This window comes from Pleuronectes platessa, chromosome 11, assembly GCF_947347685.1.
Source record: "Pleuronectes platessa chromosome 11, fPlePla1.1, whole genome shotgun sequence".
In the NCBI taxonomy this organism is placed as follows: Eukaryota; Metazoa; Chordata; class Actinopteri; order Pleuronectiformes; family Pleuronectidae; genus Pleuronectes; species Pleuronectes platessa.
The window spans coordinates 8082700-8110453 of NC_070636.1; the positions used below are offsets into that span (position 1 = coordinate 8082700).

General features: G+C 40.2%; 1 protein-coding gene across 2 annotated transcripts; it reads right to left on the bottom strand.

The window, feature by feature from the left end:
* Positions 1-978: 978 nt before the first annotated feature.
* On the bottom strand, positions 979-27490 carry uggt1 (UDP-glucose glycoprotein glucosyltransferase 1). Of its 2 annotated transcripts, XM_053434389.1 has the most exons (40): positions 27424-27490; positions 25833-25971; positions 25487-25566; positions 25103-25233; positions 24405-24517; positions 24132-24306; positions 22475-22571; positions 22284-22362; positions 21930-22030; positions 18834-18933; positions 18664-18724; positions 16416-16507; positions 15508-15658; positions 15016-15135; positions 14840-14925; positions 14301-14436; positions 14044-14175; positions 13237-13401; positions 12006-12126; positions 11399-11497; positions 10564-10658; positions 10032-10238; positions 9788-9919; positions 9565-9695; positions 9364-9459; positions 8999-9101; positions 8815-8894; positions 8083-8272; positions 7373-7531; positions 7073-7158; positions 6819-6903; positions 5652-5740; positions 5448-5552; positions 5244-5328; positions 4643-4825; positions 3977-4137; positions 3693-3807; positions 3148-3264; positions 2178-2322; positions 979-2080 (listed from the first exon to the last, which is right to left on the bottom strand). In XM_053434389.1, exons 1-40 carry the CDS (start codon positions 27452-27454, stop codon positions 2061-2063), a joined length of 4593 nt encoding a protein of 1530 aa, XP_053290364.1. In that variant the 5' UTR covers positions 27455-27490; the 3' UTR covers positions 979-2060. The 2 variants fall into 2 exon arrangements, with proteins under 2 accessions (XP_053290364.1, XP_053290363.1); XM_053434388.1 differs by having other exon boundaries at positions 5448-5740.
* Positions 27491-27754: the final 264 nt, after the last annotated feature.

The window sequence follows — 27754 nt, forward strand, 5'->3', positions numbered from 1 at the left end:
TACCAGTGTCGCCACGTGAAGGAAACTGAGAAACGGTTGCATCAAATCATGAAGCCCTGTAGGGGGCGATATTGCCATCGAACATTCCAGTTGGATACCAGATGTCACTCAAAAGGAAAACAATCATGCCATTTTCTGTGTGTCTCTTTTATTTTATTTGATGTAATCCCTTCCTCTGTTTGTAGCATTCATTTACATGTATATTATCTTATTTTCACATTGTTTATAGAAGCCATTACCTAGTTAACGCAATTTGATGTATCAAAACCTTATTTTAAGTGATTTTTTTAAAGAATTGGTGTAAAAAATTGAATGTTACCTTTTGTAAAACATTTTTTTCAAATGGATCACAATAAAAGTCTGAAACCTTGACGCTGGCAGGCTCTTCTGAGCCGAGGTTTGTTTGACAATTCAACTTTCTACCTTTAACCAATGCAATGTTTTTATCCTTCATGTTTTAGCAAATCATTCTCACTTTCTTTCCATCAAATGAAGATAATTACTTTGTTTTGTTTACTGCTTGTAGCAATCTTATATTTCTATACATTACATTTAGCAAACAATTTGAATATATATCAATTCCCTTTTAGATAACTATCCGTTTCCTCCGGTATTTTAACTTACTCATCTTTTTATCCAGCTAATTAATTTTTTTATTCCTGGCTGATGTATTATTTACTTTTAGTACTACATGTGCTAAATAGGTGTACTTTAAGTTACCATTGAAATCCTTAGCCGAAAATGTAATCTAGTAATCTATTATCAATTAATTTTAGCTTAGACTTTCAGCCGATAATTCAGCAATTTACTTTTGTCCATTTCACCTTCTCTACTTGCTGACAACAAAGTAGAACTAAATGTTAAAACATGGTTCAGGTGTGGTACTCTGATTTCTGAACTCTCTGGGATGTCTGCACCACGGCTGTCATGAGAGAAGAACTCAGTAAAAACATGAAAACAGACACAAAACAGTGGAACTACACTGGAACAAGTCTTTATTTGGGACTTTTACTTAATAAAAGGATCAAGCAGCCAAAACAGGATGAAATATCACCAAGAAACAGAATCATAATTTTTCGACCAAACTCAAAGATCACGGCTCCTCTAACAGAACCATAAACTCCACCCGATAACAAACGCTCCCTTTTCTTCTAAATGTTAGAACCCAATCATGCTTCCCTGAGATTTACAGAGACATTAATATTCCACGAGAAACTCCTCAATCATGTCTGCTGAGGATGTTGTTGACTTTCCTGCCGAATAAAACGATGATGAGGAAAGAAAGAAAACAAACAGCTTCACAGATCATTTCTGAAATTACATTCACAGAACTTTAAAGTGATGTTCGAGTTTCAGATTGACACCGAATAACCCCCCAAACTTCAGGTGAGTGGATCCACCTGTGATCAAGTTCTGGAGCCTGAAGGTCAGTCGATTGTTCTTTAATCATAAATCACTGCACAGAAACTTTCTTGTTTTGCATTATTTTGAAGGTTAATTACGAAAAATCTCATCGTATTACGGCTTTGGAAAAACTATAAAATCATATTTCCCGGACCTTTGTAAGAACACTATAAGCTGAGTTATAAACTACCTGTACCATTTAAAAATCCAGAGGACGGCTCAGCAGCTGTGTTCTAACCCAGTGAGTGAGCAGAGATCATTCCCACCACCAGATGTTTGGTTTGTCAGAAACTCAGAATCCACCGGCCGTGAGATTCAGCGTTCACGTCGTTTTTTGTGCTTCGACCACATTCACAATCCAAATCAGTGCAAACTTACAAACTGACGTCTACCACAGGGAAAAGAAGAAGGAAAGACAAAGGACTCACATTCTCACCACTTGCACACTCGCATACAGAAACACCTCTGGAACCCGACCACTGAAAACCCCCTTCTCACATGATAAAATAACAAACAAACAAACAAACAAACAAACGTTTAAACCGTCGAGCTCCGTCTGTGGTCAGAGTGTCGGCAGCCGGTGTGGGAGGAGCTTCTCTTCATGAAGCAGACTCTTTAAACAGAGTCCAGTTCACCGCCTCATCACAGCTGCATCCTCACAGCTCCGTGTGAGCGTCTGACAAAGGAAGAGAAAAGAACTTTATTTATGCACTTTGCACACAAACACTGATCTGTTAATTAAACCTGTGTGTGTCTGTGTGTGTGCTGTGTACCTGTGTCCTGCTGCTTTGCTTGGTGGATTCTTCCTCCCTGGACTTTGGTCTGCAGACGTTTAATCTCTTGGTCGTAGTCGCTCCACTCGGCCACGATCCTCACCGCAGCCTGCAGCTTGGGCTCCTTGGTCCTGGGGTTGTTACACTGAAACCAGGAAGGAGCAGATCAAACAATCAGCTGTGATGGAGAAGAATGGAACCATTCCAACACTCTTCATGCTCCTTCATCTAATTCTGTCGACAGGTGATGAGAACAGGAAGCATCGTGTAGTCAGAGTTTCCACCTCCTCTAATCTACAGCTCGTTTCCCACTAGAGAGACATTTTATAAACTCTTTAGACTGAGCTGCTGTCGATGGAGATAATTGTGCGTTTAGCATCTGTTTCAAGTATTTTATGCTGTATTTGTATATTTCTTGTGTGTGTGTGTGTGTTGACAGTAATATAATCCTGCAGGGACACGACTAAGTGGCAATAATTAGGAGACACATTAATCCAGTACCAACAATTTAATAATACCTGATTATTTAATTTATTTTAATTAAGAAAGCATTGCAGATTGCAGATTTCAGGGTTTCAGTTAAGGCAGAGAAAATAAGCTGTTTTTATGAATTATATTGAAAATACATCTTACTCTATTGAACATTTGCAAAAGTGTCAAACACTATTTATCCAAATTCCAGCCCTTAATGACATTTTTTCATCATGACTTTTTTTTTTTAAATGTGATTCTCTATTACAAATAATCAAATAAATAATAAATATAAAAAAAAATTATAAAAGAAAATAAACATATGTTAATAGAATTGTGTTAAATCATAAACACACATGATTCTAAAATAAGTCATTATTCCCTAACTATTTGCTTCCCTCTAGTGGCTGTTCAGAGACATTACACTTCTGACAATTCTTATTAACTTGTACTTTTTGTGCGTTTCTTCCTGACACCGACACACACAAGCTTTTCTTACCAGGTCTATCGTCTTGGCGCTCTTCTTGGTGCTGTCGTCACACCAGGTCTCACACCACAGCCACTCCTGAGGGAGAGACTTGATAGGAACCTGGTGGATCATGTTGTTGGGCAGATCCTGAAAAAACAATCCACAGTCAGACCAGAGGCCGAGACTAAGATTAGTTCTACACAGAAGATTTAACAGCTTCTTCAAACGCCTCAAAGTGAATCTTCAGCATTATAGTTTATAAGCATGAGAAGAGGCGTCTGCTTTACGAACACTTCCCACTCAGCGGCGTCTCAATCTGCTGCCTTTATGTTTTTATCTGTTGTGTTGTTACAATCAGGGTTTGTGTTGAAGGACATCAGGGCTCTAGTGTTTGTAGGCAAACAATTGCGTATTAACCGATGCACAACCTTGACTATTCAACAGAATTGGAGGCATTTTCTTAAGATGGAAACAGAACATCTCTACATAAAAGACCTTTTGACCTCAGTGTAAGACCCAGATCCTTGCTTCACTTCTCACTGCGAAAAATACAGCGAGCCAATGAGAAGACAGACCTGGTCCAGGTTGGAGAGGCTGTTGGGGTCTTGGCTGAGCCCCTGGTACTGTCCTCGGAGTCGATCTCCTGCCGCTATTTTCCTGAATTTCTTCAGGTCGACCACGTACAGGGCGCTGAGCGGGATGACACACAGGGACAAATCAAAGATGCATGAAAGTATGAAAAATGGATTGAAAAAGATGCTCACAGTGTGTGTGTGAGGGCGACAGACTTAGAGTGCTGTTAACACAGAGGCTGAGATGAGTGTTAGGATGTGTTGGAGCTCCCGCTGTGTGTTCCTACCTGATGTGATATCTGCGGCCGGCCAGGTGACTCGCCCAGTAGCCCGACTTCCAGAAGCGGTAGCCGTCCATCTCTCTCCGGCTCTCACAGAACGGGGTGTAGCCGTACGGAGCTCCCTCCAGGTCGAAGTCACGCAGATCCTTCAGGTCCGCACGAACAATCTGCACGAGAGCACGAGCCGTTAACACACGAGGATACACAAGAAAATATGTGTTCATTTATCAAATGTTGGTCTATAAAGTGACAGAATATTGATTATTATAAATCGCATGTTCATAGTTCCAAAGATCATGTCTTTAAATTACTGGTTTAAGTACAAAAAGCGGCCGTGGTTAAAACAATCAGAGAACATGAAGAAGAAAAAGCTCATCTTCATATTCGATAAAAAAAAAAAATTGAAACAAAACATTATTGTTAGATTAAAAAAGTTGCTTCTTTCTTTTCTACTCATTCATTATTTAAAATGTAGAACAATTCTTACTGTCAGATTGTTCATATCAGAATAAGATCATTAAAACAAGTGAATAATAACAAAATTTGCTATAAAATGTCAAAACCTTGGGGAACATTAAAGAAAACGATTTCTAAATGTTTCCCATTTGAATCACCAGCTTATTGTCAATGTGTAAACTGTTAGAATATTTCAGCAGCAGTGTTGGTACGAGCCTGGTCAGCGTCCACAAACAGGATCTTGTCGACAGCGAGAGGAAACAACACGTCCAGGAACAGGATCTTGTAACCCCAGATGATCCGCTGCTTCTCCGTCTGTTGGTGTAACCAGCGCGGCCACTTGTACTGCACCAGCTCGTACTGGAAACCATACTCCTTTGCCATGTCGGGGATGAACTCCTGCGAGACAAAAACACGGCTGTCAGTGTGTTTACTACACTTGTACATGTTTTATGCATTTTCAGCCAATTAGAGCTTCCAGCGTTTTCACATCATGACTTTTTTTGTATTGAGCTCAAATTGTGACCATTCTCACACACTGGGCGTGTGCATGTAAACAGGAAGCAGATTGTCTAATTTGCAGGTTGATGCTTAATTACAGAAACAACAATGAAAAGTAAGAGCCCTAAGGATTTGGTTTGTGGATATGTACTTCTAGCCGAGTATAAAAACTCTCAGCACTGCGGCACATTTCTTCTCGATTTTCAGAACAAGTGTTTGAAAAGAGAAATCTGCCTCCATCACAAAAAGATCTACAAATCAACAATGAGGTTCCAGACGATTTTCTAAAATAACAACCGTGGAAAAAAGGAAATACCTTGAACGTGGGGGACAGGTAGTTCTTGAGGAACCAGAACTTGACGGGAGTTTTGGTGTTTTTCAGAACCGACAACATCATGATCCTGAAAAGTTAAAAGGAATAAAAAAGGACGAATGACAACAGAGCTTGGAAAACTTAACAGAACCAATGGATGGTCTCCGTGTTGATGTGACAGTCGTCTTCTCTGTGTCGGACACTGACCTGAGGAACCTCTCGTACAGATGCCCCGAGGCCACGGAGAAGATGTTGATCACGTCGTCTTTCTCCACCTTCGGCTCCTCCATCTTTCCTCCGCCTGTAAAACCTCTGAGAGACAAAAGACAAGATAAAAACAGGTTATATGACCGTTTACACATTTCAAAATAAAAGATAAAATCATCAGACATCTTTAGATTTTGGTTGTACCTGGTCAGAGATTTCCAGAAGCCAGCTTCGTTCTCCTCGGTCCCGTCGCTGAGCAGCTCCTCATTGAACTTGTCTGGTTTCTTCTGGACCTGATCGACAAGTACATTTCAAAATTGATGAGTGAAACAACCAATAGAAACACTTTTAGGGAAAGTCATCCGGTTTATTTATAAGTTAAAGATTTCTTTGTCACAGTTGTTTTGAGTTTTCATTGTAGAATAAATAGAAATGAGTGATGTGAGATTTGGTTCAGATCCAAATGTGGATCTAGTGAATTTAACAGTGATTTCTGAAGGAGGCTGTTGGGTCCTGGTGGACTGAGACATTCTGGTCTTTTCTCTTTTAGTATGGAGTGACTGTTGCTTTAACAACATTTATATGGATATGTTGTTCACTGGAGAAACAGGTTAACTTTGAGTAAACAAGGATGAAAAAAACCAGACTCGTTTGAAATTCGCTTACTTTGTGTGATCTTTGTCGTCGTAAACACTTTATACAGATCCACCCACATGATTCTGTATCATACTAATAATTTATAAGAACCACATTTTAAAGTTCATCGAGTTGTATTTGAAAGTTTTAGCAATTCTCAGTGATAGAGTCAAAAATCCAAAGTGGTAAACAGCAACGTTAGAGGATCTAATCATAATAAATATTCTACACATATTAACAGAAAATTGAGTGACAGAAAATAAGTAAAATCGTTTCCTGAAACCACAGAACTGGGACTTTACGTTTATATTTAGACTCCTGCATATATTTGTTCTTTATTTATTATTTAGCTCATTTTGAATAATATATTTCCCCGTTCACTAAATTTCCAAATGAGTCAGATTTGTTCCTCGTTATATACGACATAAAAAATGCAAAAATAAAAGAGCAAAGCGATGATACGTGATGTGTAATTTTACCCGTGTAATTTATGCACCTAATATATATGTTCTGCTGTTATGTAAAGGGCTCAACACACTGGAGTCTCTTCTACACATTAAAATGTATGAGCTTAGAGATTGTGGAGACTTAAAATGTCTTCACTGTCCTGGATTTGTTTTTTTATTTATTTGGGGATAAAAATGAAATCATCTGAATGTGATGAAGGGCGTCTATAGGCCTCCTGTCACTCGCTGTGGTGCCAGACAGGCGTCATTTCATCAGAGGTGAACCGACCTTGACTTTAATGATCCTGCTCTTGAAGTTGTTCAGCACGACTATGATGTCGTCTGAGTCGGCCGGGGAGTCGGTGCCGTCGTGGCTGCAAACGCGAAGATGGAAAGGATAAGAAAAAAATAAAAATTACATTCTAACAGAAGGTTTACAACAGATGTGTAAATCCAAGAGTGAGGCCATGAGCTGAATTTAAAAACTGATGGGACCAGTCTCAGACTCTTTCTGACACGATGCAGACGATTCTCAGCTCTCACCTGTAAATCTTGTAGATGTCGTCGGAGCGTCCTTTCCTCATCTTCAGGATCCAGGCGCCCGGGTTGGCCTTGAGCTGAAAGTAGCCCTACAGAGCAGAGCGAGGGGCGTTCAGGGTTTGTGAAGAAAGGAAAAGAAAGAAATACTAAAAAATAATGAAGAATAAACTATTTATAATCATACAAATCACTGAGAAACACTACAGCTTAACAATAGAATACGTTGCCAATGTTTTTCTGTTTCGGCAACTTCAACATCTTTTCAGCTCCGAGGTGCAAAAACAACCACAACTTGGAACTCACCAGGTTCGCCATGACAATCGTGTCCATGATGACGGGTTCAGAGGCGGTTCCCAGGGTGAACTGCAGCCCCCGCGGCGGCTGACCGGAGCTGACGTCGAAACAATGGCCTTCCAACAGGAGGTGCTCCAGCTCGTACTCTGCTGCCACGATGTTCTCCACCTGTGGGACAAGTAACGCCAATGGATTTACAGACACACATGGACAAATGGTTCCTGAGTTTACATGAAGTTTCAAGACAAGAGGAAAAAAAAACTTCAGCAGATGCAGTTTTCTTTTATCACTTTGCATTTGAGACTAAAGCTTTATGATTTCATAAAGTGGAAAAGAAAAACAAGATAAATCTTAGCAACATAATAAAAAAGGAAGAAATCTCAGAAGTATGATTAAAACTCAACAGAAGACGAAGCCGAGATAATAGAAATCACTTTTTTAAATTATTACAGATAGAGTTTAATATCAGGTTTATATAACTAGGAACTTCACAAACCTTAAAAGATGAAATAATATGATAAAGTAACATTTCTTTAAGCTTGTTTAATGCAAAGGAAAGAGGAAAAAAAGCCTTGTCAAGAAGAAAAATGACCAAACCCTCCCCGTCTTCTCCTTAAATAGTTTCCTGGTCTTTTAAACAAATAGAATTAAAATAAATCCAGTGAAATGACTTGGAAAGATTTAAAAACAGGTCCAGGTTCATTTGAACCTGCATCTACCTCCTCCAGGTAGATGTTGTCCAGGTCGTATCGTGTGTGCACCGACTCGACCATCCAGCTGTCGGGGGTGTTGATGTTCAGGGTGAAGAGTGGAGACTGAGGCATGTCCAGGAACCTGGCCATGGGGCCGGGGGAGTAACTGCTGTCGCTCTGAAACGTCACCTCCGGCTCCAGCACGTAACGGTAGATACTGGAACAGAACACAAGCAAAACACTTAATACACAAAGAAAAAGTACTTCTACCTTCAGTGCAGGTGCAGGAGTCTTTGTGTCTTTTTCAGATTAGATAGATTCAGTATATAAGAACTTATCATTATTACCACTCTAATAAAAGTGCTATTGATAAAACCGTCAAAGCTGCTGAGTTTGTATTTCCAAATTATTTTAAAATGATATAAATGTCCATAAACATCTTCATTTGATGTTTCCTGCTACAAGAGATAACTAAAATTATAAATCTTATAAATCTATTAAATCTAAAGTTCAGATGGATTTACAATAATAAAGAAATAATGTTAAATGTCAAAGTTTTTTCAGAACAAAAAATAACCTTATTTGTATTGTATTAATTGAGACTTAGTTTACAATAATGATTAAAGATATGTTTTATTATAAGCTCTCGTAGAATAAGGAAATAAAAAGAAATACACTTAATGGCCAGTTTTAAATGACTTATAAAACCAATGCCCTGGACATTTGGGGTGAGTGTCCTGGTGACGTTTGCGTCCTCACCTCTTCAGCGGCATTTCCGACAGTTTGGATTGACAGTTCATGAAAACCCGCAAGTTGACGTTTACCAGCTGCTTCAGAACCTGGAGGTGTCGAGAGGGGAGGATAATATGAACACAAGGTCAGAGGACAAATGAATCAGCTGGATTGATCAGGAGAAAATGGATAATTCACACAGTCATCCTACCAGCAGGAGAGGAGCGAGCTTCTGTGCGTCCCTCGTGGCTGGATCCACGACGGCAACAACATCGAAGTACACTTCTCCCTCTTTAGGGCGAATCTTCACAGCACTGCAAATAAATGATAAAGTGAAGTAACCACTATTTATTTTTTCCACTTTTTCTCTCGGTCTGCAGAGGACACATTGGCTTTAACACTTCATTTAGTATTTCAAATCAATTTTAATGTGAAAATGGATTTCGTATTTCTCTAAATATTCAAAAGAATAAAAAATATCACCCTGGAGGAAAACAGACTTTTCACTGCACAGACTCTCTGAGGACATTTAAGAACCTGCTTGTGTAAAATGATGTGCAAGTTTGAAAACTGTACCTGTAGCGGTCGTCAGCAAAGTCATACTCGACCCGGGCTTCTCCCTTGGGCTGAGAGGAGAGCAGAGCGTCGACCTTCATCACGAGGTCGCTGGCCCTGAGAAGAAAACCGGTGTTAACTCACAAAACTCAACACAATTATATTGGGATTTTCCTGAAGGAGCCTGAGAGAATCTAAACTTGTGAAACTGAATTAAAATACCTGTCCTCCTCAACTCCAAACTGCTCGACTTTGCTTTTGATTCGCTCTCCAGACGTCTTCAGGATGATGCTCTCCAAAAGCAGGAAGTCGTCCTGGTTGAACACCTCGTCTTCCTCCAGTGGACCAATGATCTGTAAGCATGAAACAGAGGTATTTAATACATTTTTTTATTTATTTGTGGATGATTTCTTCCGGTTTTCGTGCAGGTTTAAAGTTTCCTCACTCTTCCGTTGCTGATGACTGCTCTCTGCCCCTTCTTCAGTTTGAGGACATCTCGACAGTAAGCAGCGTGGGACAGCAGGAAGTCAAACTTCTCACTGTCGTACGCACTCTTGAACAACGACAGATCCATTCCCTGAAGAAACAAACAGTTAACTTGTAGGGAGTTGATCAGATGGAAAGTCACAAGGATTCAAAACAACAGAAGGAAACACAATAATTGTGAGTCATGATCCAGTGAATCTCACCCCGACAGCGAATTCTCCGACGTCCACGCCCGTCTGCAGGGCGGTGGCCGTCTCCTCTTTGGCCATCTTGGTGATGAAGTTCTTGGCGTTGTTGGCAGATTGCGTCTGCATGGCGGCCCAGATGGCTCGGGCCACGTGGCTCGTCTCGGTAGACAGAGCCACCGATGGGTTGTTGATCATTCCCAGTCGGACGTTGTTGCTGGTTTTCTGTTATGCATCAGGTGAGAAGGTAAAACAGCACAAGAGATAATCTTACATAATTCATCAGGGACAGAGGAAATGAGTGAACTTTAATCATGTTAGCTTTTTTCTGTTAGATGTTATATGGTCATGATAACGTGTATCATTCAGTTTTAAGATGATGAAGAAATGTTTATATACTAATATTTCTGGATTGATTTGATCCATATATCAAATTTAAAGTCAAATGTCATTTATTTTGACTTCTGGCTTTTAAAAGAAAGTTTTTTCTGAATCAATTATCACAGGAGTCAATGTTTTGAAGTCCAAAAGAATAGTTGTTATTTTGTACCATGTGTCTGATGGCATCATAAAGGAGCTGTCGACCCGAGGGTTTGTCGAAGTCTCCCACCACCCAGAAGGTCACAGGACGGATGTAGCCATCATCTGAAAACCAAAGAAGAGGAAGAGAGGTGGTCGTCAGGAGACGTTACTGAGGTGAGGCTGTGCCAGAGAAACACATCATCTTAAGGGAAAATAAGCTTTGAAACAAAATCATCTGTAAAAAGTAGATGTAATCTTATTCCACTCCAAATCTTGCTTCTCTTTCGGAACCTTTTAATTAAATTTTAAACATCCAATCACACTTTTATCATTTCATTCTTCATGCAGCTACGAGAAGTGACGCCTAATAAACGCTCATGCTCTCCTTCGGAAAGATGTAAAAAACAGCGTTAGAACTCAATAAAGAGTGTTTTTTTTATAGTAGTTTTACTTCAGACCTTAATACACAATCACTGCATGCGTGAATTAGTCCTTTATGTCCTCAACACAGATGGAGCAATGAGGGTGGTGGATTCACAAACACGTCTTAAACAGTGCCAGCAATGTTTTTCACAGAAAACAGGAAAAAAAAAGCAAGTGAGGAGGAGAGGAAATAACACGGAGGAAAAGGGTGATTACCATGCCTGTTGGTGGAGGTCATCCCTGATGCAGGGACATTTATAAAACCCATGAATAAGAAGAGGAGAAGGAGAGGACAGAAGGAGAACACATGAGGAAAGTTTGGGCTCAAACACGACAAAGTTATCTCCACTAGAAAACTCCACAAACATCCCCTTTCATTCAGCTGTTGTTTGTATGTGACAGGATATCACACGAGACAAGACTCGACTGCCCACTCATACCTTTCTTAGTCATGTAATTCAGGCTGTTGGCCACAGCGGTGCTCTTCTGCTTAACGTCCAGAGTCGAGAAACGGGCATAATCGTCTACGAAGAAGTTATCTGCAACAAAAAGAAGAAGAGAAAATGGAGATAGAGCAAATGTGAATGATAAAAACTGCAGAGAGAAGACTCAGATGAAAATAAATAATTCATTACCTAAAAAATTTGAAGCTTAAAACAGCTCTGTGGACTTTTTCATACACAAGTCTTAAAAGAGTCAGGCTTCAATGTTGAAATAGCACTTGTAACACAACAGGCTTTCAACCCCCCTGCTTTTGTTTGATTGTCAGCAGGATTACACAAAAATGACTAAACAGATTTCCATGAAACTTAGTGGAAGGATGGGATATCAGCCAAGAAAGAACCCATTAAGATCTGGAGCAGAGCCGGGTGAGTGGGTGCAATTTGGTGCCGATCCAAGAACAAAATCTGGATCTAGCCGATTGAAATGTGGTTCATATAAGGGGTCTGTTGGCCCTGGGCGGAGGTGTGTGCTCTACAGATGCCTCTCTAGTTTGTTTTTCAGATACTGTTTCCTTATTCCTCTACATCCCCACTGTGGACTTACTGGTATCAGAAAGGTCCAAGTGTGTCCTGCTGGTGGACAGCACTCTGGGGTTGATGCGAGGGACAACGTTGGCCTGGTTCATGATGTAGTCCACCACGTCGTGATCTGTGGCCAGTTCACCCTGCGATACAAACAAACAGACTCATGAGGTTGAAAGACAAATTTACAGCGCACATTGTTATGTTACTGATGTTCCTGCAGGAGGTCATTGTTCGCCGGCCTTTTCATCCCCACAGTCACAGCCAAGAAATCCCTTTCAAGATTTAATAGCTTTTCCACCGCCGGTTACTGATGCTCGCGTATCGACTGGAAAGTTTTCCACCGACAAGTTTGGATTAAACATTAAAAGGTAGAAAACAAGAGTGATGACTAACACTGTGTTCAGCACCAACACTAGTATTAAAACCAAATTAAAAAAACGGTCCGCGGTTCTTGAATGCCTTCGAACACCTTTGAAAGAACCAATTTAAGGAGTTGGCTCATTTGAGAGCTGGAACAACATTACAACGAAGGGAATGACAGATGGAGCTGCTCACAAAGATCCTGCCTGAAAGACGATCCATTTCATCACAACAGTCCTTGACAGTGCACTCACAAAAAATGCACCATTTGTTTCCAACAGCTCTGTTTAAAAAAGAAAAAAAATTACCTGAGTTCTTCTGCTATTGTTCTTTCAATTCTTTTGTTTTATTTAAATCAGAATTTGTAATTGAGCAAGGTAATTATAAAACAACACAAATAAATACCCTGAATGTTTTATCAGTGCCGGCAGAAGCAAATAAACCACTGGTGAGTGTGGGACTTATCTGATGAGATTAAGCCTTTTGTTGTTGTTGTTAAAAATAAGCACAGTTAGAATTGATCTTCAGTTACTTGAAGGATGATGAAGGAAACAGTTTTTCATAGACTGTACGTTTATATGAGCACATCGGGAATCTCCACAAAGAACTCAATGTATTACAGCATTTATGCAAAGTGAATCAAACGCTCATCAAACACAAGTCTGCAGAGGCGTTTATGCAATTAGTTATTTTTTGATTTCGACTCATCGGCAATAAAAATAGATTTTGCTTCGAAGAGAAATAAAACGAACATCAAATAAAAACATCTTTAATGACTATCTTTTTTTTATTAAACCACAATAAAACAATACGGATCATAAAATCTGACTGTCTCACAGTGACTGTATATCAAAGTGTGTGTGTGGGTGCGTGTGCGTGTGCTGACTGACCAAGTAGACGGCTCTCTGGTAGAACGAGGTTGTCTCCAGGATCTTTTGCATGGTGACTGTCTCCAGTTCGTCGGGGTCCAGCTGTTCACGCTGGTAAGGTACACCGTTGTACATGACCACAGGCAACGGGCCCACTCCAGTCTGCTTGTAGTACGCCCGGCCGTCCTGATAGGAGACAATCAGAGGTATGAGCTTTAATTATGAGTTTTTTACCATCTCAAAAATACAGCTGGGGACATGTACTTTGAAAGAAATTTGGCAGTGATTCCTAAGATGTTGTTATAAAAACCTTAAGACGATTCTAAAAGGACGACAATTGAGGCTCTGTACTTTAAAGTCTAACAATTAACTTTAATAACTATAAATAAAAAGAAGACATAAATACAAGTAAATATATACATTTTTAACAGAGAAAAAAAACACACAGCAGATGTCCATATGTCTGTAAGAAGCTCATATCGGCTAATTTTCATGGACCATCCGATAAATCAGTTGGGCTCAAGAAAATACACCAACATGGAATAAACATCTCTGTCCAACTCTGTTTTAAACCGTTTTTTAAAACTAATACATACTTGTTCACTCTTGCATATAATTTAATGTCTGTCTAAATTGTAATCTCATTACTCATGACTTTCATTTTGAAAAGATCCATTTCAGAAAATACATTTATTCCCTTTCTTGTTGAGAGTTAGACGCCTTTTACTTTTAATAATGAAAATGCACCAATGTCAGCTTTGACTGATGATGCCTACAAAATGACTGTAGCATCCAGTGCACAGTGACGCCACATTAAACCCGACTCACCTTCCTGTTGCTGTCGTAGCTGGAGTCGGCTCCCAGGACGCTGCTGACCTCCACGTAGGGGAACTTCTTCTCCAGCACCTTCACCACATCCCCAACACTCAGCCGTCCACCGATGGGCACGTGGTTAAACATCTGACAGGGAGAAGGAGGAGGAGGAAGAAGAAGAGGGTATAATTGATTTGTTAAAAGAGGACAATAAAGGAAAACAACCGGATGCTTGTAATGCTCTAATCAAGGATGGTTAAAGGCCGACTCACCGAAAGGACAGCTTCGAACGCGCTCTGACTATCCACTTCATCTTTGATGTAGTTGTACGCACGCACCAGCGCCACGCCCGCATCCTGCATCCCATCGATGTCATCTTCATCTGACACCACGAACACTAATCCGATCCTAAAACACAAGCAGAGAGCATATAAGCTTCCAAAACAACCTCTCATACGTATTGAACAGCTTAAATTCAGAGTGTGAGACGTCTGCTGCATCAGTATTCAAACAACCCGACCACCCAAAGATGCTTCATGCAGAGAAGTATCAAAGGTCTCTGAACCTGCCTGACAAACTCTGAAATTTAAATAGATCTTAACTTTTAACTACACAGTCGCTTCCAGCAGACTGATGCTGCAGCTCTTATTATATTTTTTTTATATTTTGATGTTTTTGCAGTAACTGTGTTGCAATAAAAAATAAATTATGTTGCAGTTTTATTGAAATATTCACCAGAAAATACATACAACTTCCAATCCGAGCATAAAGAATGTATTTTAATAAGTTCCTGGACGATGCAAGTACAAACCTAAGTGGAATGTTGTTCGCATAAAACATCTCTGCAACACTCAGCAGCTCAGCAGAACTCTCGTGGGTGGGTTCCAGAATAATCACCTGCAACACAAACACACACGCTGGTACATCTCTCAAAGATTTAGACCCGTTTTAATTCACAGAGGGGGGATTTATCAGGCGCGGACGTACCAGATTGTGAAAGTTCTTGCGGATCTGTCTGATGACTCCGGGAAATGTGGGTCTGAGCAGCTCCTGGACGTTGTAGGGCCACGAGCTGTACCTGTGGTCGGTCTCCAGGTTGTTAATCCACTGAAGAGAGAGAAGAGGGAATTGAGGAGGGAATGGCAGCCTGAGCTCAAGAGCAGATCAGTGACAACAAGAAAATACTTTTGACAGCAGTGGGCTGAAAATCTAAAAACTTCACTGTCTGCTTATGATTCTTAAATTCTTCTTTAATTAATCAATACAGTTTTTGTTCCTTCCCAAGTTTCCTGGCCTCAAGTTCACTTCTTGAAAAATAGTTTGTCCAAAAATTGAATCGTTAATAGTCCATTTGTGGATTGACTAATTTATAAATCAAAGTAATATCTAAAGGTCAGAAAAGGTCAGTTGTCTTTCAGCAGGACAGAGGGTTATTATCTGTAAGAGGAGGCTTTGATGGCTGAACACTTGATTTCTTACACTGATGGCCGGGGCACGGATATCCACAGCATAGTCCGAGTCGGACGGCTGAACGTTGAGCTTCAGTATGTCGTGGATGTAGAGCGTCTCGATGTGCAGCGAGCGCAGACCCTCCATCACCCTCGCTTCACTGCGCAGCATCTCAAACACACTGCAGGTGAGAGCACACAGAGGTCAGTCAGTGTTTGATGCTCTACAGTCGGTGTGAGTAAGAGCTGGAAACTACCGGCATGACTGTTAAAGCAGATTGTGTGCGACTGAACTGATTTCCATTTTTCATATAAAAACTAATTTAGGATTTTTAATATTAAAGAAACTCTGATGTAAATTGAAATATATACTAATCTGGTTTCAAATTAGATTATAGTGCCTGTAGTAAAAATTATTTCAGAGCTCAAACAACTAACCATGTTAAATATTAGTTAATGTATAAGTTAATGTAAAATTAATCAGCAACTTATTTAAATATTGATCGATCAATGGGATAATTGTCATTAGAGATTTATCTGCAGATTATTCAATCATATTGTCTATAAAATAATAATCAGCATTGTGAAAAGTATTGATCACAGATGAACCCAAGGTCTCATTTTGTCTCACCAACACTAAAACCCATAGATATTCACTTTAATATATTATTAGCCTGTAAATTCATTGGACAATCAATTATTCTATATTTGAGCTTGAAACTGATTTTGGCATTTAATTGTTTACTAAAGGAGTTGCAAATAGATTTTCTATCTAATCATTGCAGCTCTAGACTGAATATAAACGTTTGATTATAGAGGTTACAAATGATTAGAGTGACACAAATGTTTATCAGTGGTGAAAATAGAACAAATGAGATCTTTCAGAGCTTAGTAACTTACAAATGAGACAGTTTATTGTGTGTCGGTGTGTGTGTGTACCTGAAGATGTCTTGTGTGTCCAGATCGATGTGAAGCCCATTGATGAACAGAGCTGAATCCCCAGGCTGCAGGCCCAGAGTCCCTTTGAAAAACTTTGGAGACATCAACATATCCTGTTTACATCAAACCCTATAACTTTCCATTTAACTTCAGCGGAGCAAACTGTCACATTGTGTAGCACGTCACGTCAAAACTGACCATTGTGTCGTCAATTATGTTGTAAAACTTGAGGCAATATTCAGCAAAAGGCTAAATCGAGTTAAGTCGAAATCTCCAAATGAGCACTGACAGCTCTGTCTAAAGCAAGTCTGTTTAGAGCAATCAAACCACACACTAAACACATCTGATTATTAGAGAAAGAGTGCGTGATCGAGTGTGTGTGTGTGTGTTTTTGTTAACGGCTGTGAGAGGCTGCGTGTGTGTGTGTGTCAGCAGAGGCAAAAGAGAAGCTGAAAGTCGTTCTGGCGCAGTCAAATCTCATTACAGAAAGACAAAGACATCAGATTAATCATACTCCAGACGCTGCAATTACAACAAGACATGATTAACACAAATATTGTTCATCCCACTTAAACAGCATGAGGATGCAAGTGTGTGTTTGTGTGTGTGTGGGAAACAGAGGGAAATGTCTGCGTGGAAGTGTCCAAACTACTTCAATCAATAATCCTTCCTCGCTGCAGGACTCAGTGCGCCTGCTGAATGAATCACCGATTCAGTAATTAGGACGTTTGCTGCTCACCCCCACCACCCACCCAAACTCCTGTCTGCGCACCAAGATAATGTGAGCACAGCTTGAGGAGAAAGGGGGAGGCAGGAGAGAGAGAGAGAGGGGGAGGGAAAAAACATTCGTCAGGAAAAAGGGGTGATTCCATTAGCAGGGCAAACCCATAGACATTGTCAGGAACTGAATGCTTTTCAAATTCGACGTTGTTTACGATTCATCACGTAATAAAAAGGTGAGAGGAGCAAAACAAAAACAGGAAGGGTAGTTCTCATTTTGAGATATTTCCCCGAAGACGCAGGTTGAGGGGCCGAGGGAATGTGGTTGTGGCTGTGCGCAATAATCTCGATCTGTCTTTCTTTATTTTTCTATTTTATTGGATCGGATAGGTAAACAGCTAAACCTAAATTATCCCTGACAACTGAGAACACAGTCAGCAGGAAGGTAAGAACAGTGGCACGCTGCAGAGGGAAACGAGAGCGGGATGAGAGAGGAGGAAGAAGCCGAGCAGCTGGGATGAAAGGAACATTTGAGCATTTTTAGACCAATGCGCATATTTAAATAAACATTAAAACACTCAGTTTTTGTAAATGATCTCCAACATTTGCCCTCAAGCTCAATATTTCATTTTTGTCAACAAAACAAAAGCAACGAGGCAATAACATGGTGTCCTGGTGATTTGATGGAATTAAGACACTATAGTCCTCTCTCTCCCTTCCTTCCTTATTTTCAGCTCTCTGCCAACATTATCGAATAAAAGAAGAAAAATCTCACGATAAAAACTGGACAGTTATAGAAGAAAACAGTGGCTCAAAATAGTAACAATAAAGAGCGATATTATATTAAAAACGAATCACAAAAGGAATGGTTAAATATACAGATAAAGCAAAAATAAAACGAGTATAAAGATGCATTTATTCGTCCCAAACACACGCACAGACATGCAAAGGCACACTCATGCGGGTAGGGAAATTTAATCTCTGCTTTTAACCCATCTGGTGCAGGACACACAGAGCAATGAGCGACCATGTACGGCGCTCGGGGAGCAGATGTTGGGGGAGTAAGGTGCCTTGCTCAGGGGCACTAGACAGGGTAGGGAGACTCTTGGATTTTTGGACAGATCAATTCAGGTTCGTCTTTTGTTGTCTCTCTGTGGAGTCGAACCAGAGATGAACCAGAGACCTTCTCGGCCCATAGTCCAAGTTTCTGCCACTAGACCACCGCCTCTTGTATGTAGTATGTAGTATGTATAAGACCCGAACAATTTATGGATTGGCCAATACGAGTCTTTCACCTCTTATGTTTGTAGATAACAAAATATGCATTTATGTTCACATTTTACCTAAAATATATATTATAGTTTAATTTCTTTAACAAGTTTCATAGATTTGGCTGTATTTGTGTTTTCTTTGTATTTACAGTTATTCATAATAAAGATTTTGGAAAGTATATATCTATTTGGACTGATATACATCCTACTTATAAGCGTTATAGGTGTGAGCGATGAATGGAAGAACAAACACGTACCTTCTGATTCTCGCTAATCTCTTTACGGATCTCGGAGTTGACCACTGTTTTAGTGATGGACCTGTGGAGGGAAGAGGACAGACTGAATTTAAAAAACTGCAGACAAATTAACATCTGTGTAAAACAGAACTTCAGACACTGTCTACTTCTTGTGCGTTTCTCTTCTTTACCTGGCTTTGGTTGGGAAGTTCTGACTGAGGTCTCTCATAACACTGAGGGCCTCAACAGCAGGAGCCGCAAGAATACGAGCTGCTGTCTGGAAACTAAGATCTGTCAAAGAAAAAGGGGGAGGACGGGAGTGAGACGAAGAAGGAGAAGGATTAGGAAAGTGTGTTAAAATACATTTTGGGTCAAATTTAATTTGACCTGATGAGCGCTTAAACGTCAAGGGGGGGGGGGGGAGCAATTTGTCTAATCGTTAAGACATTTCACCAAAAGCACAGAAGTGAATCTGCTGGTGGCACTCGACAGGAAAAAGTCAAGAGATCACCACAGTCATTAGGATTCGACGCACAGAATTTCACGGCAAGCCACCTGATGAGAAATTTCATGCTGGATAGTCTCCATCGACCGACTCAGAGACATCGTCATCCCAAGAGCTGCGCTGCTAGCGGGGTTAAAAAAAGTAATCAGTTAAGCCAATTGATGTATTAATTAGGAAATCATTTTACGCTAACATGCTTGTCTTCACATCTAACGAATTAATTAAATCCATCTTCAAGCATTGAAGCGTTTAAGGCAGGATTAAGAATATAGACTAGAATGTTATAATATGTGACTTTATATGTGATAACGTTGTATAACAGATCTTGTGTGGGAGCTTTTCTTTGCAAGGAAAGGGCGAGAAAAGTGCGGATTATTTCAGTGGGGATAATTTCAATGCAGCAAGCATCTTTGTAATGGTGTTGTAGCCTGTGTGATTATTAGCCCCTGGAGGTCTCCCTGTCTTTATAAACAGACTGAGATAATGAGCCCCAGTGGGGTAGAAGATAAAGACAGACGCCCACATGACAGTCAGACAGTCGAGCTTAGCCCCAATCTCTCATCCCCTCACATCCTTTATTTAACACAATCAAAGCCGCCTCATGCTCGCATCCTGGCCGCATCTAGTGAAAAGAAATAAGTCTCTGTGTGTGTGTGTTTTACAAAAACACATAATCTCAGCCTGAACTGCCGACAAATCAGTGAGCTCATGTGGATTCGCTCGAAAAAAACAGGCAGGTTTGGACATCTCTTGTTCAGAGTGATTTCCATACATCGTGAAACAGCTCTGGCCAATCAGGACCATTTATCAGATTTAACTGATCTGACAGAGGAGTACAGCTGAAAGACGGCTGCAGCTCATTTGGAGACATCTGCTGAATCCACTATTTTGCCACAGTACTTAACGAAGTGGACAGAGAAGAACAAATGGCGGAACTAAGAAGGTTGCAGGTCTCGCCCATTGTGTCCAGAGGCATTCTGGCCTGCACCCCCTTGATATCGCCATTTGGAAATCGAAAATGATCGCAGAGGCGAAAGAGCCAGGCAGTATCAGGCCAATATAAACCAGGGGCGGTAACACAGAGTAGCTCGAGGTTTGTGTGACGAAAGCAAAACGGACAGATTTCAAAAAGTGAATACAAATGAGTCAGTGATTCATCAGATGATGCAACTCTAATCAATAGTGCTTTTATGTTGCAGCAGAGACCGCTCTGACATTATGACTCGTGTGTTAAGACGACACTGATCGATCCCAGTCATTGATTGCAGAACTAGACATAAAACATTTCACTGATGGAATGATCTCACTGTTAAAACACTGAATATTTTAGCCTGAAGGTGAAACATCTCTCTGAATGCATTTCCTTTTATTTTCCATCATCACTGGATAAGGAAAATAAAGAAACTAATCAAACCACTGAATCAACATCAAGGGGGAAGTAGATTCTCCCACTGGAATAAGTCAATTAAAAAGCTGAAGCTGTCAGTGTACGTAGTGTGACTTTGGGGACTGATTACAAGAAAATGTTTTAATCTGTTTCAGCAAAACAGAAATCAGAGCTAAACACATACAGATAAAGATCTGACGTTCTGTTTCATGTCGTTTTCATATATTTAGTTTGGTTGAATCGATGAGGACCCCACACAAATATATGATTTTTCGATTTTACTTCTGCTCTGGTGCCAGTTCACACTGAGCTTTGACAAACAAACCAATAGCTATAATCATGCGGTTTTACAAAGTGACAACAAGTGGGAGCATTATGCTGCTTCAACCCACATTGGAAAATCAAATTGTGTTGACTGGCAGGATATCAGCAGCATTTAACTGAACACTGTGTTTATTTTTTCCTCTCAGACTGAAACTGTGAGTGAATAGTGACAAACAGATGAAGTTATTATGAACCACAGAATAGATGTAGGAGAAGAGAAGCTTAATATATTTTTTTGATCTTGAATAAATATAAGTTCTTCTGGAGATTGCTTGTAAGAAAGCTCTCTGTTCACGACCAGCAGATAAATGCTCAAAACAAAATGTCTTCCATGATCAAATATGGGTCTGCTTTAAAATGGCACAAGAGCCATCATTCCAAGCGGTTTAAGTTTGGTTGTTTCGTCCACACAAGAGTTTGAAGGACAGCTTTAGCAACACCTTTTCTAACAGGAAAGTGCAACTGAGTTCATTTGAACAGAACCAAACAAGGTAGGTGGGAAAGAACAAGGCTACAATTAAATCTGAAATGCAGCTGAAGGAGACAATGTTTCTGCCTCTTTTCATTAGTTTGCTCAAGGACAGAAAAAAAATCTTTGTGTCAAGAAACAAATGATTATTTTTGGATGGGAACGAGAATATCGGATTCATGTCGTCAGATAATTATCTTTTGTTAGGTGAAGCGATGAAACTAATGGACAGAGTGTTCGGTCTGAGTCCTGAGGGCATATTTACAGGATCATAAAATCAATTCCTCAGAATTTAAGTGACAGAAATAATTCCTGCAGGTGTTAACAGTGAGTTGAGGAAGTGTTTAGATTTGGTGCAGGATCCCTGGGCTTTGCAGTTTATTTTTGTTAACTTGTCATGGTCTTGGCTCTCCTAATTTAAAATATTTGCTTTGCTCTGCAGTCAACAGTCGATTAAGGAATTTGACTTCATGTAATATAAATATGCATCAACACACACTTCCTGTGTAGCTTGTTAGTGTAAACAAATTCAATCATGTTACAGTTAGAAACAGAAAAACTGAAAATTCAAGACAGCAATTCAAATCTGGGCAGATGTTTACCTTGCATTTGCCAGACTTTCAGAGGAGACATTTCATTTGTGCTTTCGACTAAATGTTTCCTCAACTCCTTCAGCTGTTCTTTGAGCTCTGGGTAGAGCGTCCTGTTGAGAAAAAGACAGAGGGATTTAAAGTGTGTCTGCTAAATGCCTAAGTAGCAAATTGCTCATTAAGAGAGAGTACACGTCTTCACAGACAGATTGATTTATTTTCGGGTTAGTTTCTCAGAGATAGAAGGTTATATAGTCAGTGCTTTGAGGGAAGAAAAGAAAATCTTGGCCAGTTTGAGCCTGGCGCAGCTCCTGGAGCGAATCCAAGCTTTGAATTTTTATCATGGCATGACACACAAACACTCACTTGAGTTTGCCAAATAGGAATCCCTGGACCTCGTCCACTGGATCCTTCTCTCCCATCATTGTAGCATTCAGCCCCGTTCCTGCAAACACAATCAATTAACTCATTATTCACATCAGGACTCCTCTGGGACTACACAATCATGGGCATCTGTGTGTCTATCAACAGCATGTGTTTGTGTATGCGTGGCTAACCTTGGACTTGTGTGTCGTCCTTTGCCTTGTACTCCTGGTTTTTGATTGCCAGCTCCACTCCGTACCCAGACAGATACACTTTCTTTCCACTGGGATTCTAGAGGCGAATGGAAAACATTGTAAAAAGATGAGAAGAAAACTGAACCCTTGTAACGAACATTAGTGTGTTGTATCCTTGGATGCACCTTGGCACTCCACTTGAGGATGTATTCAGCGAGAGCTTAAATGCATGTGTAAATGTATTCAAAGGGCACTGACAGGAGTTTAGTCAGTTTGACAGCAATCAGGCCGTCTACTTCATTTCTCTAAAGCTGCACTGATGGGAAATTGAACAATGTTTCTAATCCATATTAAAAAAGGTTTTTGCCCATGTGGCTTGTAATATTTTTACATCTTTCTATTCATCTTCATCTCTGCTGTAAAAATGAATCTCACTTAGAACAGAAACAGCTACAGACTCATATGGGTTCTGACTAAGCAAGCTTTCAAACACAGACAGCCAGCTGTTGTCCCCTAAGTGTCCCCCGATTGGACCTCTTGCTTAGAAGTAGAACAAAAACAGTGATTAATGTTACAGCCTCTCCTGTGTCCAGGACTTTGTGCCTCACAGACAGATGGTGGGAATAATGCAGCATAATTGCACGGAAGAAAAATTGATAAATTGGAGAAGCTGCAGAGTTTTTTAAATCATTATCTTAGCTCTTGTTCACACAGAGGTAAATACAGTAAATACGTAGTTGGGGGCTTCCCAATATCTTTATGAAATTATTTTGTGAACAAGCGTGCATCTCTACTGTAGTAAAGAAGGGTTGAGGGTCTCTAGGCCAAAGCGGTATGACAGCCGTGACGACCACATCTGTGTATTTTACATGACTTGGATTTCACCAGAGGACCCTATTCTTATAATGATAAAATGTTTCCTAAAATTGTAAACGTTGGATTTCTAATGTTTTAATAGTACAGCTTTGGCCATATTTAGGCTAATGTCACAATTTACAGCCTAAATTGTGGGATCAATAACTTTATATCAATGTATATAATTAATTGCATTTTAAATGCAATGTACAGATGAGAAAAATACACTAGCGACTTACATTCTTAGGAATGTAGTTTTCCAATGGTCAGACCATACTGAACTCATTTGCTGAATCATTTCCAATGTTTATTAATTTGCTGATTACTCTCTTGATTGATCAATTAATTGGCTGATACATACAATAGTTAAGTTTCTAAATTTATTTTTGTTTGAACAAAAGCAGAAAAACTCTAAATATTCAGTTTTCTGTCATAGAAGGCGAATAAAACCATCAAAATATTCTGAAATTAAATAATTTATTGTCAGACTTTTTTGAAAAAATCTATTTCTGGCAATCAACTATTTAATTAATCCAGTAATCATCCCAACAGAAATCTCAGTCTGTCTGGTATAATCTTATTATTTACTCTTGAAAGCCTGCTACTTACACACAGTCAGCAGAGAAAGATATTGTGATGTATAAAATGTACATGTGACAAAGTGTACTGTATATGGGTTAATGTTATTAGCTGTTAAACAGCTTGTGAAATGATTTTGTCCTTATGTAGGTGTGTCACTTTGTGTTTTGTATTCCTCTTTCATTCATCAAACTGATCGTGTTATTATGAATGTGACACTTACAGCCTGGTAATGGCGGAACACGTAGGTCACCAGCCCCTCTCTGGCTTTGGATGATATGATTTGGTGAAGCCTCTGGAAATTTGGTTCTCCCAACTCAGCATAGAGGAGGACGACAGGGCCATCTGGGTTTGATCCTGGGTATTTGTGGTCGCCCTTGAACAGGTATGGCTTTGGTCTGAAAGAGTGAGGAGATTGAAGTCGCTCATAATGTCATATAATATATTTGACTGATATATGACCATCAGATCTGCATTGTAAAGAGTCTCTAATTACCGCTCGGATGCTGTTTTCAGAAGTTGTTCCAAGCTTTCAACTTCACACGTCTTCTCTCCATGGATGTTGAAAAAAGCTGAGCAGCCAGGCGGAGGAGGCTCGTTGGACGCAATCTAACAATGTGAAGAAACACATGGAAACACATTTACAGGATTATGACACCGCTTCTCATGCATGTAATAGACTGGAACAACAAAATTAAAAGGAGACATATTATCTTTTGTAAAAGTTCTGCAAAATTAAAAAGCCCAAAGTCAGTGGTAAAGGAAGCACTTCTCTCAGACAGACAACTTTGCTCCTAAAGCTTCTGAGGCACCTTGTCACTTCTAATGTAACATCACAATGTCCAACATTTGCATAATGTAACCCCAGTGGCTAGTCTGGTACGCCCTGTAACATAGGCAGGTGAGGTGAGAGCAGAGGCCAATTCCTCCTGCATAAGCTGGAAGCAGGTGACCAATTACAACAGAGTGGGCCAGCTGACCAATCAGAGCAGACTGGGTTTTATGTGGAAGAGGGCCTTAAAAAGACAGGAGCATTTTAGAGAGGAGCCAAAAAGAGGAGCTGCAGCAATGAAGAGAGTGATGCAATTACTGAAATTTAAAGTATGTAAACATAATAACATAAAAGCAAATAACCCAAATCAAAAAGATGAGCCTGAATATGAGCATGTCTCCATTATGTCATCGTCTTTGTACCTGTTGGAAGGAGTGTACTGTTGCAGAGTAGGCTCTCAGAGAGAGGGCAAACTTCAGCATTTTCATCTGGACGGGGCTCAGCAAGGCACTGGCTTTCTTCAAGATCAGGTCATAGTAGGCCTGATCTGTGTCTGTGTGAAGACAAATGTTGATGCTGTTATTTTGACCACTTTTTACCAGGGGCAGAGACACAAATAAACAGGAGAAAGACATAGTTTGCAGATGTTTTCCTTATCATGTTACTGCTTGCACAAGTGTTTGGACAAAACATTGACACTGCATTTGCTGCCAAGAGGTTTGCATACACATCACAAATTATGTGCTCACAGCACAGAGACTAAAAGTGAAAGCTGGTGTAGAGTGGGTGAAGAAGTATTACTTTACCATCATGCTCTCCTTCTATGTTTTGATTGGCCTCAACAAAGTCCCAGAACATGTCTTGGCTCTCCTCTGCCAGGAACTCGCTGAGGAAGAAGAGGATGAAGGTGACAGTTTCATAAGATGTGCATGTAAATATGACACACTGTATGTACTGTACATAGTGTTAAATGCTACATTTGGATTAAAATGAAACGCTCAGAGAGACAGAGGCTGACACTGGTTTAGAGGACAGTCTCGCCATCTGTCAGGACATTGATTGATCCATTATCTGCTTGAGAAGTGTAATGTCATAAGTAATGCATAATGTGATGTGGCTGCTACAGTACTGCAGAGCGGTGCAGTGTTGTACCTGGCCTCCAGGAGCAGAGGAGTATCAGCCCATTTGGTTGTGAGGGTGGTGGTGACAGCTTTGGAGTCTGTCCCCCCCGACACTGCAGACAGCAGTGATGGCAGCAGGAACCACAGAAGCCACATCCTCAGGCCTGTGTCTGAAAAAACAGTAGTAGGACACATAAGATGGGAGGGAGAAGCAAATGACACAAAGAAACAGCTCAGACCTGTTTGTAAATATCACCTAAAGCTACTGAGGTGAGACATGAACATGTAGAAAAGAGGTGTAACCTCAACACATTGAGGGAAGCAAGTCAGTCTGTATGTGACAGATGATGTGTTTCCATACTGAGAGATAAACTATTCAACTTTAAGCAGAATCAAATCATTTAGATATGATCATGTTATCATTCTTCATATTACTGTTGGCTATAACAACAAAATGAGACAAGAAAGGTAATTAAAAATGACAAAATATGAGATTTATGTTTTTGTTTTCGGCAAGTGAAGAGTTGTTGAGTTACATTATTTACTGTGTGATCTCGTCACATTTTCTCCGTACAGCAATTCCCAAACACGGGAGAATCATGTTTATTTGCTTATCAACTCAAACATGTCTTTAAAGCCTGAAACAAGGACCTAAATGGTCTCCTCTTGATGTACATCTCAAAGTGCATGTTTATATATTTGTGTTTCCCATACACGAGTGACCTGCGTCAATATCAACACTAACCAACACTTGATGAAATTCCATTTTAACTGTTCCAGCTGATATCTATACATTGATTTGCTCATCCCCGTTGAAGTGCCTCAAACTTTTGTACGGAGCCTTATGTTGAAGTGAGTATTTCCCTGTAGACATTACTTTTTTTATCATGTTGGTATTATCCGCAGACTTAATGTTTTAACCTGCCACTGCTCATGTATCCACACAAATATCATTCATGGAGGTTATTGCAGGATTTCTGTTCGTCGTTAGAGTAGCTGATGAAGTTTGTCCCTCCACTTCCGCACTAAAACCACCTTATAAAACATCGTAAATCTGGGTAAAGTCTGCATTTTGATATAAGGTGATAGATTTGATGTTAGACTCAGACTGGTGAAGGTGGAAACGGCCTTTATCACCAGTGATTGTTTTAATACACCCCAGCAGGACATGAGGTTTTACACAGGTGTAAACAAACAGTTGGATGTTTCCTGACCAATGGGAAACTTCAGCGTGTCTCCTCCGTCTGAACATCCGGACACTTTCACTGACACAGCTCTGGCTCTGACAGCGTCAAGCTAAAGGCTAACTGCACAACATGGCGGTGTCATATCAGTCGGAACATATCTAGAATATCTGTAATATGAACGCACACGCAGCTCCTCGGCAGTTTGTTCACTCGGAGCTGTCAAGAATCAAAAAAAATTGACGCTGGTTTAAAAACCCGCTAAGCTAATGATTAGCTAGCTAACTCCTCTTTCACGAGCAGGAAACCGCCTGAGTTCACCCGCTTCTGGTGAATCCCCGCCGGCTCCGGAAGAGTCGCTGCACAAGCTACCCAAGCGGGTGTTACATGGGGACAGTTACAGCTTCGCCACCTGAGAAATGAAAGATGTATTCTCACCGACACCGGCTCCGCTGCTTCCTGCATCCATGTTCCGCTGGGAGTGGGTGGGTCCTGACAGCCACCGTCTGAGGTGACCGCAGATGTCGCCTGTTCGCAATGACTTGAAACTCTCCGAGCGTCCAAATTACAGTTAAAAAAACTATGAAACGTGATTTAAACAAAAAAGCAGCTTATCACATTGATGAATAATCTAGACCTCACACAGGAAGAAACCGAGAGGATTCAAGCAATTATTTTTACAGGATAACCCATGTTTAATCTTTCTTCATCTGTGTGTAAATAATATTTTTTGTGTTTTCTTTCCCAACTTGTTTGTATAAGAAATAAT